At 28.7% G+C, this 14634-nt stretch overlaps 1 protein-coding gene across 2 annotated transcripts in view; it reads right to left on the bottom strand.

Moving 5' to 3' along the window:
• LOC110282058 (dynein axonemal intermediate chain 7) overlaps positions 1-14634 on the bottom strand; it is a 22994-nt gene extending 8360 nt beyond the window's left edge. Inside the window, exons 1-8 of one of the 2 annotated variants that reach the window (XM_087150122.1) lie at positions 14576-14634; positions 13570-13648; positions 12473-12558; positions 11202-11306; positions 6999-7136; positions 5543-5617; positions 5352-5417; positions 281-563 (exon numbers count right to left, since the gene is read on the bottom strand). In XM_087150122.1, coding sequence (XP_087006248.1) covers positions 281-563; positions 5352-5417; positions 5543-5617; positions 6999-7136; positions 11202-11306; positions 12473-12558; positions 13570-13648; positions 14576-14578 — 835 coding nt within the window. In that variant the 5' untranslated portion in view covers positions 14579-14634. Of the gene's footprint in view, positions 1-280; positions 564-5351; positions 5418-5542; positions 5618-6998; positions 7137-11201; positions 11307-12472; positions 12559-13569; positions 13676-14575 lie in introns of those variants that run through there. The other variant, XM_087150121.1, reaches the window with a different exon arrangement.

Raw genomic sequence — 14634 nt, 5'->3', positions numbered from 1 at the left:
AACATAAATAATCCTTTGAAAAAATATGAAATAAGTTTGGTAAGTTTTTTTTTTATTTCTATTTTATGTCTGAAATAATAATACCGAAACAGCTGTCGTTCGTCTATTAACCTTTTTATGTGTGTTTTTTTCACTATTATTATTATTACTAGCTTATTATTATTATTGTATTTAAATAACGTAAAACATCAATGATTTTTTTGAAACTTTTCCTAGAAAATAGAATGATTTCTTTGAATAATACAGAACTAAACAAATATTAGTTTGTTATCAAACTCACCTTCAGTTTTCGATATAACATTATTTGTCTCTTTAAGTAAAGCTTGTTCTCCAGGAGAAATGTGATTAAAATCCAAAAACAATAATCTAATAGCACAATCCTCTTCTACAACTTCAGAAGGAAGGTGAAATTTGAAATGGAATATTTCTAAACCTCTTTTTCTGAAGGCTCTATGTAAGTTTGCCCATAAGCATAAATTTATGTGTTTGTCACCACCATCCAGTTCATAGTTTATACTGTATTCCATGTTTTCAGTTTTATCATTTAAATATTGATTTGCCTCCTGAAAAATGTACACTTTTTAATAAATTAATCAGTGATATCTTTTGAATAATTTTGGAAATTTTTTAAAATTACATCACTTTTGATGTAGTACAGCCTTTAATATATATAATTTTAGAACCCTTGTAAAAAATGAAGCAAAATTTCTAGACACATAAGGGTTTGCTAAAGTTAATATTTGAATAAAAAAAAAATAAAAATACAATCACTTTCAAACGTTGATCAATTATTATCACTATTTAACCCTTTGGCGCAGATGGGACACCAGTGTCTCTTTTATATATATGGGTGATTCTCACGAAACATGACTATTCGGACCAAAAAATTTCTTCAAATTTGAAGTCTTCAAAATAATCTAAAATTTTTTTTGTATACTTCTTTAGCTACACTTATTAATATCTTATAGACAGCAGTGTAGTTTATTGACATTTGCTCGAGAAAAAAAAAAAAAAAAAAAATAGAAATTCACCAAATCTTGAATGCCAGGAAAAGGACATATTACCTTAGAAGTTTAAAAAATAGTCATTTTAAGTTAATAGTAAGTAACTCAACTTAAGCCTTTATGTTAGATGGACCATTATTTGCTTAAATTAATTCTTTTAATCCACTGTAGAAAGAAACAAAAAAATTTTTGTTGTGGATATGTACAGAATAAAATTGTGTATAATAATCAATCATTAAATAAATAAATAGCTTTGATTACATCCAAGCATATTACAATCATACATAAACTTGGTATTAGGTTAATATTTGCTTTCCCTCTTTACAGTATTAGCAGTTAAAAAGAATTTCTGGTAACACTTCAATGTCCTGGCATTCATAAGCCAGGATAATGACAAATTCGCTATTTTATAGCATATAACTTTACTTTAATTTAATATTTTGGCCGAAGACATTTAAATTTTGCAGAAAACAACAGTATTTCTTAAAATAACTCAAATAAATCTATGTAGTTTTTGTGATTAATGATTTCAAGAAGCCAGGAAAATGACAGCATAAAAACCTACTCTCCTTGAAAAATTTTTTGAAATAGATTTTGAGCCAGAAAATTGGCTCTTTATTCATGCAACAAGACATGTTCAGATAGGAGGGTATCTAATCAATCTATTAACATAAGATATTGATTCCTGGCGCTATCTATTTTGGTTATAAATCACTAAATAAAAGTAGCCAGGAAAATGACAGATTTTTATGGGGCAAACAAATTATTGACAGAAAAAATTATTTTAAACGAAGTTTTAATAAACAATACCCTCTGCGTATATTCCAGAAATGCTTACATAGGATAAGATAAAAAAAAAAAAATAGATTTTGTAAAATGTATGGGAAGTTTTGAAGCTAGTTATTATTGGAAATATTGTTTTGGACATATTGGGGGAAAATGACATTTTGATATTCAATAAAATTTAAGTATACAAAACAGTCAATGCTAGTGCAAAGTCATTTTAAAATACTAACAGCAATGGTTTTTATTAACTTTATTTAAAAAAAAAGTTCTTTCAGTGTTATAGTATTAGATTTTGGAGCAAGGGACAGTGAATATCATGTTTCGTGAGAATCACCCATATATATATATATTTTCTGACCCTCTAATTACAAGCAAAAATATATATATTTTTAATTATAAAATACAGTCTGATAGTTACAAAAAATCAGATTATCAGAATTATATTCTGTACTAAAACATAAAATCCAAAAAACAAAAAAAAAGTAATGTCAAAATTTTATTTCATTCATATTCAAAAATTTATCAATAATAGATTTTAAGAATTAAAAAAAATTCAATGATGTATAACTGTGTTTCTCTGTGATGTAAACAACTGCAAATAAGTGCGAATTTGAAAAAAATATTGTTTGAAAGTGAACCGTGTTTGGAAGATTTTACCTTCAACGCGGAAAAAGACTCCGGTGTCTCATGCTGTATTTCATAATCATAAGTTATTAAAATGCTAAATATAATATTTCTTACTAATTTTTACCTAAAATAATAAAATACCATACAAAATAATGAAAAAGTATGCAAAACATGTTTAATAAAAATTCTGCGTCAAAGGGTCAAGTTCAAAAGGGCACAAAGGGGGGATTAAAATCATGAAAAAGCAGTGGGACTAGAATGCATGCGCCTTTCGCTAGAAATCGCCTAATAAAGTGGTTTCAGTTGATTTAAACACTGCTATTGGTTATAGAGCATGATTAATAGTCACTGGTTTGTGAAAGTTTTCTTTTCACTTAAATATTAATTTTATCAACCTTAATGTGTACAGTCTTTGACTTCTTTTACAAGAATTAGAAAAATATAAATTAAGGACAATCACTATGAAACAGAGAGAAGCAATGAGGTTGTGGATACTCTGTTGAAGAGTGCTTCTGGAAAGCATATAGGGTATGCTTCATGCTTTTATAAACCAGCATAAGATAATTTTTTAAAGATTTTTGGAACCCCCATGGTACTTTTCTGCTTTTTGAAATCCATGAAAAGCAGAGGGTTTGTCAGGCCTGAACCAAGAGGAGAGCTGTTCGGATATAGCATTTTCCTGTTTTATGTCTTGATTTTATTGTGCACCATTACCAGCAAATCTGGAATCATTTATTTTCTGGTGCGGGATCATTGATTTTCCACAATTTACCTAGGTTATGTACGTAGGTAATGATTTGCTCTATGTTGATTTTTTTGAAGAAAAAAAAATTATTTTGTACTATAACCGTCGTTAATTATCCGACCCAATTTTGAGTTTACGACTACAAATGTTCAACTCCGTATCCTTGAATTTTGATCACAATCCAGAAAACAAGAAAACTCCGGGATCAAGTATAGGGGAAAATTTGCCTTCATTGAGGGCTTTTTGACGAAACTAAAACGCATTTGCTTTACGTGGGGAAGAAAGACACGAAAACTTTCCACGGTTAGCCTGACGGAGAGGGGACTCTAACCCATGATCCGTCTACCACTGAGGATATTTTACGTCTGCACTGTGGTCAGTGTAAGCCGGGTGCTGAATTATAATCGACCAAAAGCGCTCTTCAATGTTTGATTGCGTTTATTGACTTGATTCTTTAGATATCGAAAATTTAGCAACTGACATGTTGATTTCCTTAACTGTAATAATATTCTTTGTATTATAGTTTCTTAAAGTGATTGAAATTAAAAGATTGATCCTATCAACTAATGTGCTGATTGTTTGATTATACTATCTTATTTTTTTAGATAGCGAAAAATAAATAAATTACATTAAAGATGTTATTTTCACTAACGAATGTCTGGTAGGTAATATGCAGATTATAAAGATAGTCTGCAGATTTCTTAAATAAATTGAGAAATAATTTTTTTTTGAAATTTTAACGGATCAACCAAGTAAATCTGCTCATTAGCAAAATGATTATCTGTAGAGTAACCGATTTCAACACTTTAGCAGTAACATCTACAGATGGGTGACAAAATAATACGAACACCTGTGAAATATCAGAAAATCTTTATTGTAGGGAGTTGGACCACCCTTTGACTGAATTACAGATTTAATACGACGTGGGATCGATGCATAAAGGTCATGGACAACGTTTAAAGGAATATTAAGCCATTCCTCTTGCAAAGCGGCCTCTAATTCCAAAAGATTTGATGGAGGTGGGAATCGGGAACGAAGTTTAGACTCCAAATATTGCCACAAACGTTCAATAATATTTAATTCCGGAGACTGAGGGGGTCAGGCGAGATGCTCAACTTCATTGTCATGCTCTTTGAACTATGTTTGAACGCACCTAGCGGTGTGGATAGGGGCGTTGTCGTCTTGAAAAATCGGTCGCTCTCCAGGGAATACAGTCTGTTCAAAAGGATGAACATGATCCGCTAGAACGCTAAGATAGTCATTAGATTTGATTCTCCCATGCAGACTTACTAGTGGCCCAAGATCACGCCAAGATATCGCACCCCAAACCATAATGGAGCCACCTCCATGCTTCACAGTTGGTAAGAGGCATTCAGGATCAAGCGCTTCTTTGGGTGATCTCCAGACATAAACGCATCCGGTGGTCTGAAATAACGTGAAGGATGATTCATTGGACCATATTACCTGCTGCCACTGCTGTGGGGACCAGCCTTTGTGACCTTTACACCACTGACGGCGTTTGAAAGCATTGATTGCTGTCACCAAGGGTTTACGAATTGCCACTCTCCCATAAATGTTCGCTGCATGAAGTTCTCTTTGAACAGTTCTTGTTGAAACGGGGTCCTGAAGATGACTGTTCATGTCTGATGTTATCTCGGATAACGATTGCTTGTGTTTTCGAGCTACTACGCGCTGCAAAACACGTCTATCCCTATCATCAAGCTTTGACTTTCGGCCACTGCTTTGCTTTGAAGACTTCGTCTTACCTTCTTTCATGTATGCTGTCATAACGGCTGATACAGTACTTCTTGCAAACCCCAAAAGGTTTGATGTTTCTGTCACCGATGCTCCACTTAAACGCGCCCCAACAATCATCCCTCTTTGGAATTCTGACAGGTCAGACATTTCACCTTATAAAAGCTAGTTAGATAAACTCATGCAACACCGGTGACTAATGTTGAGAGACTGATAGCTTCCTCTTCACGCTCACTAGGTGGCAGACTTCTGTTGCAGGTGGCGCGGCTGTACTGCAGGTGTGAAATAAGTCACACTTTTTCACAGGTGTTCGTATTATTTTGTCACCCATCTGTATATTCTTTTACTTCTCATACCTACAATACCTAATTTCTTAAATCGTTTCTAGTACAAAATAAAAAATAATTGACAATTTAAAATATAGGAATATATACCTTAAGAAGAATGAAAGAGGCTTCATCCAGTTTTTTTAATATATTATCTTTTAATTTAGAAATTCCCTGAAATGATAAGTATACTTGTGTTAACATTTTGTAAAGCATGTATAATGGTATTAATGAGGAAAAATAGAATCAATAAAACTTGATAGAATTTTCTCTTTTGTGAAACGTAAATAAAATCCTACTTCACACCAAAGTTTCAATGTTTTCTCCCCAACACAAGGATACATATATCCAGCATTTTCAATAACATCGATTAACTGAAAATGAAAGTAAGATAATTAAAGTTTATTCTTAAATAGTTAATTTTATAGTTTATATTTAAAGTTAAATAAGTACGGATTTTTCTTCTTGTTCCTAATAGCCTTTTAATGATTTGTACTAAAGATTTTAATTTCGCTATTTTTTTTTTTTTTTTAATTCTAAGCTTTTTTTAAAATTTTATATTTTTCTTCCATTTTTTAAAAACTTTCCAGTTTTTTTTAAAAAAATATATTCTTTTTTAGATTTTATAAATTTTTTTTTTGCCTTTTTAAGTATTTTACAAAATGTTCAATGAAAATTCTAAAAATGAAAATAATGTTAGTTTCCAAGGAAAAAATAAGTTTTTATTTTGTATTTGTGTTATATATGTGTTTACATTTATGTAAATTAATTATTACTATTTTTAATGTGAGTCAGATGTCATTCTTTTTGGATGTTATTGTCCAGCCAATTGTCAATTTCGTAGCACTTTTTTTCAAAAAATACTGAATCGATTTTTTTAATTGTTTCCTTGTTTGAATCCTCCGTTTTTACAGAATATTTCAGCTAGGGTGTTTTCAAAATTGAGGAAATATGTTTTCTTAAAGTGGAACGATATTTAAAAAGTTTCTCTCTGTTTTTATTCATCTTTTGTTTTGTTTAAAAATTTTTCAACAAATTCAATGAGAAAAGCAAATGATCGAAGAAAAGGGTTAAACTATATACACCATAACATGTTTTCTTTGTTTTTTTCTCACACATTTGTCAAATAATCATTATCATTCAATAGAGAATATGTGTAGTCGAAAAAAAGGAAGAAAAAAAATCGTAACTGACATTTTGAATACATGAACTGACATTTTGAATGACATTTTGACATTTGGAAGAAAATATATTTCATTGTCAAATTTTTACGTACAATCTTAATTGCTTAAAAGCGTTGTTTGGCACCTTTATTAACAATTGCAAACGGCAATTTGAATCAAGTAATAAAACTGAAAAATATATTTTCTTTAGGTGTTATACTTAGAAAGATATATTTTTTAAACTCTGAAAGTATGGGATTAAGCACAATCTGTGAAACATGGGGTCTAAATTAACACCTAATTTATCAATGCTATGCTTACTTTTTTAGAATCAAAGGCAATGGGTATTTTACAGCTCATCTTAATAATTCACTACTCAAGGTTAAAATGGAAAATGACATTATTGAGTTATAGCTTAAATTTTGTAATTTATCATGTTAATAGTATTTTTGTAATTTTTTTACATTAATTTTAAGTATTGTATCAAACTTATCAATGAATTTATTGTTTTAATGTTTAGGCATTTAAATAAATAATAATTAATAAGCAAATTTATTTTGATTTAATATACGTTTTATGATTATGTACTTACCTTCAGTGTTTGTTGTGTTTTGTGAAATACTTCTTGAATCTCAAGATTTCCTTCATCATTCCATTGAGTAATGTATGCATTTATGTTTGGCAGCTCAAAGGGGTCCATGTCTCTGGTTTTGTAAAGATAATCATACCACTGAAAATGAAATACCTGATATGAAGTATTCAATCTTAATCGTTTCTTACTTATTAATTTCACATAATTGTCTAGTTTTGAAAAAAAAACTATAAAAACATTTAAAAAAAATCCAGTTGACGCATTTTATGATTGGGCTAACGAGTTACAAAAATTTGATTTTACTATTATCTAAAAATAAAAGATTTATTCTTCTTAAATAAATAGTAAAAATTAATTCTAAAAAAATACTGTTTGTTTTAGACCACGATTATGTTTCATTTTGAAAAATCAGTTTAACGTTCTGCAACCTCAGTAAGGCGTTAAAAGAATCATTGTATCATGTGATCAAGTAAAGAATTACAACGATATGAAGAATGTATGAATTATGTGAAGGTTCGATAAGTTCCAAAATTTCTATCGGTTTGTGATCAATTAGTTATAACTCAGAGTATACTTTGCGTTATAACTTACTCGTGACCACTGTAAGAAACAACACCATTGATATTTTTGACGAAGAGATTAATATACATAATTTTGCATAAAATTCATTGCTAAGTTGTGCTACCAATATAAGCCAGAAATTTATTTTGAAGTAAGAAAATGTTTTTACTTCTACCCTATTTTATTGTTATGGAAAACAAAATATGATTTCTAAGCCTTATCAAGTTATTAGGTGGAGGGACCTGATTTCAACAACAAGGAAAAGGTTTTTGGGTTGAACTTTTAAAATAATATTCAAAATAATATTCAAAATATTGTTTTCATTATGCAGTTTTTTAATTAAGATTTCTGTCTGAATTCGTACAGTTTTTTTTTAAATAAAAATAACCTTAATTGAAATTTTAATTTTACTTTTGGTAAATAGGGATTCTAAATAAATCTGAAGGAGACTTTAAAAATTCGTAAAATATTTTTTCAAAATAAGGGCAAAATTGAACAGAAAAATTGAATTCATTGAATTTTCATTGAATGTATGTAGATCAAAAAAATTTTTTTTCCAGATTAATAATATGGTTAACTGTATTTTGAACTAGAATCTTTAAAAAGTTTCAATCAGGTAATAAAATGGAACTAAATGTATTGCCTAATATTAGTTTTTTAATGAAAAATTCTGAACGTTCTTACTTAAAGCAAAATAAAAAAAATAATAAGTTCTTACTTAGACATTAGCTTTTAATTTAAAACATAGTTAACATTATACAAAATCTGCGTACAAGGTTTCAAAGAATTCTATATTAAAATTTTTTTGTAATGTGTGTTAGCGTAAAGTGATTTACTGAAGTTTTTTTTTTTTAATGCATTTAGAATATGTAATTGCCACAAAAAGCGTCTGCTATCATGCGAAAAAAGTAACTATAACATCATTTCTGTAGAACGAAGAATAAAATCTTAGAAAGCTAACTAAAAAAAGTTCTAATATAAAAACAATAATAGTCTCGCAGTAGATTGGTAGATAAGACACGGTTCCCTGTAGAACACCGAAGGCAAGCATCACTGACTGCGATCAGTAAGCTGGTGGGAGACTACTTTGATCAACCTCTGTAGGGACCGAGGGAGCGCGTTATCGGCCCTTGTTAAACTGATCTATCATAAAATGCACGACTTCAAGCGTAGGTCGTCGAGCTACCATAGCGGAGGAGTTATATTCCCTCTCCCCATGTCTTCGGAACATCCTCTGGAATGTTTCTCAGACCGTCGCCAATAGCCCATTGTGTAGCTCTTGTGCGACGTAAATGAAGTTCCCGCCTACCTAAATTAAATAATAATAAAAGAAAATAAGAGGGGAAAAAGAAATCGAAATTTTCGTCGAAATTGCAGATTTTTATCTAGTCGGATACTTCAGTTGAAGTCAAGAGAATTTTAAGAACAAAAGTAAGACAATTTTTGAATAAAAATTCCTGTATTAAAGAAAATTTGATGAAGTTTTATAAGTTTGTTTATTTCAATTCAATGCAATACATAAAGAAAGCTGAATAAACAGAAAAAATTTACAAAGAAAAAGTTGAATTTCTTTATTTTCTAAACTATAGGGTTAAAATAATAATGCTATGAAGGACGCAATAAGTAGTTCATATAACTGAACGGTTCCCGTTAATTTTTTCTGCGTATATCTAGATATTTCGGAGATTCATGGGTAAAACACTTTAAAATCACTCTGCCAGTTTATTCCGTTCGATCTCGAAAATATAATATTTCATCACTTCATAGCTAACAGCAAGAAAACTTTTCTGAACAATTTTTCTTAAAGATTTCCTTATAAAAACATGGCGTTCTTTTTCTTTATTTCTCAATCTAATAAAAAACTTGACAGCTTGACAGGAAATCCACTTTCCTGGAGCATTCAGCATCAAATCAAATCATTTTTGTTAAGCCTTGATTTCACAAAATCATTTTACATTTCCTCGAAATGATCAAGATATTTGACAGGATTAGAATAGTTCAACAAAATACCAAAAGAGAATTAAAGTAACAGAGAAATGTTTTCAAAGAATGTTTTGACCATTTTTTTAAAAATTTTGTTTCGAATATACAATAGATAATAAAGTTACATCACATTTGTTTCGAGATTGTGGTATTTAGCTGTGTTATTCGGAACATAAATTGGTCAAGGATTTTACTTTATACCCTTTGTCTTTCTAATGCAACGATATCAAAAATAAAAAGTGTGTGCCATCTGATTATTAAAAGGTTTCTGTCGCTTAAGAATGTATTTTGTTTTGAATACCAGCTTTTCATACGGGATAAAAAAATAAATAAAATAAAAATTGTGAACACCAAAAGGCGATCACAGGTTACATATTGGCAAAATGGTTGTCGTCTATTTTTTTTTCTTTAACCCACTTTATTTGTGATATTCACCTGAATTAGTATTGAAAACGATCCAGTTTGAACTGTAGGTTAGAATTTTTGATTCTTAACTAAAACAATAAAAACAAAAATATCGTTGAAATGATGAAATTCTCTTTTATTCACAAAGAAGTATTTATGGGATCACCCTGGTTCCATATCTCAAAAATAAACTCACCAACTTAATGCATAACAAAATTAAAAGTGAAAAAAGGAATTCTAAAAAAATTATCAAACAGCAGTTGTCGCCATAGCAACGCATGCAATGACGACGCATGCGAACTGTTTATTATTACTCTTGAACACAGTTGAAAAGTGTGACGACGTTCAAATAAGGTGCGCACGCCATCAAACCCAAAACAACACCCATTTTGTAAATGGGTAATAAATAATAATAACAATAATAATACTGTTACAAATTTCCGACGGATAACTAAGCTGATATCGTAGGTCATGGATAATCAGAGTTTTGCTGTCTATTGCAAATAATATATAATTTTAAGAAAACATGCACATTTATTAAGAAAATGTGATTGTAGAATTTACCTAATTACAGAAATATGATCGAAATAATGAGATCACAAAATTTTTTTTTCAGGATTTTATTGAATGATATACTTTAAAATGTTTTCTTGTAATTGTTACTGATATTTTTCGTTTTAAATTTTCTGCGCAAAATAGCAAATTTAGTTTCTTATTTTAAGCAGCTTATAAATTCCTGTAAATTTTAAATAATTTACTTGCAAATTATTGTTATCAGATGATGCGTTGCACAAAAAATGTCCTTAAATATCTTATATATATATATATAATAGATTTTTTTTTATAGTATATAAAATAGGCATAAATTTTCCAATTAACAAAATATTTAAAGCAAGCGATTCTTTAAATGGTTCGTTTTGAGATTGTTTTTAATTTTAATATTTGATTTAGAATAAAATAAAACAATATATTTGTTCAGTATATTTTTGATTGTTGGCAGTATTTTATGTATTTATGTGCATTAAAATCTGAAAACTAATTTGAATTTATTTTATTTATTGAAATATGAGTCTAGTGTTGGTTTATTTTTTAGAACATGAAAATTTCAAAATTAGCAAACGATAGTTATTTTGGATAGTAAGAAATACGTTTTCGAACGGGAAAAAAGATGATAAAATGTAGACACTTTTTAAAAATTAATGGAAATGAATAGCATTTAAAGAAGTAGTTAAAGTAAGAAACATAAATTTTTACTCTTTTTTCCTCCCATTCTTTCTTCTGATTTTCTTCACAAAGTACTGAAATTCTTTGTAGCAAATCATTGATATATGACTTTTGTTCTTCACGCGTTTTTTCTTCCTAATAAATTAAATTGTATTATCAACTTTTACACTTAATAAGCGTTTTAAAGAATTTTTGAATAAGGCTTTTTGATCCATTATGAACTATTTTACTTACCTTTTGAGTAATACAGTAAAAAAGTCGGAAAATGATACCTTTCTAAAATGGATCTGTTGGAGACCTTCTACTTATTTTAAATTTGTTTAGTTCATTTGACAGATTTTAGGAACGCATGAGTTTAAATTGCTGGAGGCTATTTTCAATAGATCTATTTTATAACGGCTCTGAAAGTATGAAAATGATGACACTATTCATGGAAATTATAATAATCAATGTAATAATTAAATCATTTTATGTAAATATATTTATTAATAAATTTGTGCACTTTTGGATACAATTTTAAAGTCTATCACCATATTTTTAAATTAATAAATATAATTTCAAGTTATTGTTACAATAATTTATACAGATACTGTTCACTTCAAATTCTTTTGTTAAATTTCCGAAAATGCTTTAATTTTTTTAATTAGTTTGATTAGTTTTGGGTTACATTAATTTTTAAATGTTTATTAATTATTAAAAATAAATAATTTACGAATTTTTTTTATTTAAAAATTAATTACCATAAAAATCAGAACATAAGCTAATTATGAATCAGTTAAAATGTAGCGAGATAACATAAACATTAAGAATATCGATAATAAATCATTATGAATATTATTATGATCACGCTTTTATTAATGAATTTATTTAGCAATTGTTAATTATTGTTAACAAAAAATTGTATGGGCAAGCAAAATGCATTAGTTCATTTATTACAACGAAGGTCAATTGCTTCACATACTAGTACCAAATCTCTCTTCTAGTACAATATTACTGTAAAGTTATTAAGAGTAACTAATGATTATCAAAATAATTATCAATATGCACGATATAAATCATTTTTAAGTAATTTAGTGATTAAGCTATATGACTATATAAATGAATTTTATTAATTTTTTTATTTATTATACATTTTAAAATAATATAGAAAGCTGCAGAATACAGAATTCTTAACGTTTGAAAGACAACTCTATGAAGACATCACAATGATGCCGCGATTGTAAGAGGAAAAAAAATATTGCATTTGTTAAGAGTTAAAATTGCTTTGCAAATAACAATAAATATAAGAACTTTAAGTATACATAAGCTTTTATCCTTTCCTCCTCTTCTTTTTTAAGCTGTTCCTCTCTTTGTCGTTGTCTTTCTTCCTTTTCTTTCCTCTCTTGCTCTGAACAAAAAAGAAATTCGAAGAAATTAAAGACTTTTTCTAGGTATGTAGGTCAACTCACATGCATGTAGTGAATGTTTCTAATTAGAACGAAAATATAATTTCATTTTAAAACAGATTTTTCTCTCAAATAAATTAAGGATTTTCAGTATCATAATGAAATATTATCATTTATATGCTCATGATAACTAATAATAATATACAACGCAATAAAAAATTGCGTTTTGGGCACAACAAATTAAATTAATTGCCCAAAATATGCGTAATAATGTAAAAAATGCCCATGTTTTTTAAATTTATGCGTTTAATGTGCATTTCATTTAAGTGTTCATTTTTTTAGATGGCACTGGGAAACATTGCATAGTTTCATTTACACAAATACTTGATCGTGCCTGATTCGGATGTGAGGATTTTAAATATGAAATTAGTTACTTTTGAATGAAATATTTAGTCTACTTTTTGTCGAAATGTACAAGCTCAGAAACGTTTTATAAAAAAAACGACAAATTTCTATTTCTGGCTACAAATTTCAAGGGGAGTTCGGGTACATCACCCATGATTAAAATTATATAGAAACCCATGCCCGGAAATATCATCATACACGAATAGGGGTTCTTCCCTTCTATGACCTGTTCAGATGCATACGAAGAAATAGTTCATAATAGTGAAAGCCCCTAGCTGCGTATGACGACATATCCGGGCATGGGTTCCCATGCAATTCTAATTCTGATGATGAGCCCTAACTTACCTAGAAGTTTGTAGCAACATTAACCCAACCCCCTATTATATATAACGTTTTTAAACTTGCGCATTTCAAGAAACAATAAACGAAAAATTTTATAAAAAACGCAGCTTTAAGAGAGAAACGGATTACAAATTTGACATCAGCGAAAGGAAATTTTATAAGATCTGTTAAAAATCTCACAAACAGAAAAAAAAAATAGAAAAAAATTGTTCTGCAAAGTATCATGGTGGCTTATATAACTTAAGTGGTTGTCATGTTCTGCTTACCTTCTCGAAGTCGCTGTTCTTCTTCTCTTTTTCGACGTAATTCTTCTTTTTTTGCCTTACCTTTCTTGACTTTTTTTGGCTGAAAATTCATTTATTTATCACTCAAAAATATTGCAGTGACAAGAAAATGCAAGTCTTTTTTAGACATTAGCTTAATCTGGTTTTGAAATCACCAAAAATCACGGCAGTGATTCGCCAACAAGCATTCATTTACTGTTAATCAATAATTCATCCGGAAAGAAAGTAAGTAAATGAAAGCAAATAAATGATTTTATTAATAGGTAAATAAATGAGTGACTTTTAGTGTTAGAATGATGAAATGAAAAGAAATAATTCTGCAATGATTTATTAAAATTGAGCCTATTAATTAACAGTACGAAAATTGTAAGATCGTAATTCGGCTTATCAAAATCGAGCCTATTAACAGTATTAAAATTGTAATTCTGTTGTCCTAATGGCTTATCAAAATTGAGCCTATTGGCATTACAAAAATTGTAAATCCCAGATTTTAAATTAAGTCGCCAAATTAATGAAGCGAGTGTAATTGTATTATAAATGAATAGATTAATTAATGTTTATAAATGATTGATTAGGGTTTGAGTTTATTAACAAATATGACTGTTTTGGCTACAGAGATATTATTTAATAATTACTTGTCATAGCAATTGTTAGTAATTTTAACTAAATATTTCTATTGATATAATTATTTAATGTATTATTAATTCAAAAACAATTAATACTACAGAAATCTTTTTTTCAATTAACGGTTGCTAGCTTCTTTATTGGATTATATATTGTATAAATATAATTTTTTATATTGCTGAATAATAAGACTTATTTCACAAATAACCATAACTTAAGCAATACCGACCAAAAGCATTTAATGATTAATTTCTTTATTTAAATTCTCACTGGGGCTCTTACAGCTTAATACGTATGCAAAATTTTCAATGTTATGCGCACATACAAATTAAATCATTCTTATAGCTGATAACAAAGAGTTTACCATTTTTGTTTAAAAATTCGTTGACTTTCTGTATTGTTACATGAAAATTCAAATATTGT

This window comes from Parasteatoda tepidariorum, chromosome 8, assembly GCF_982258835.1.
Source record: "Parasteatoda tepidariorum strain Cologne lab strain chromosome 8, Ptep-v5.0, whole genome shotgun sequence".
NCBI lineage: Eukaryota > Metazoa > Arthropoda > Arachnida > Araneae > Theridiidae > Parasteatoda > Parasteatoda tepidariorum.
Note: the sequence above shows the minus strand (reverse complement) of the source record. Positions and strands in the feature narration are given on the sequence as shown.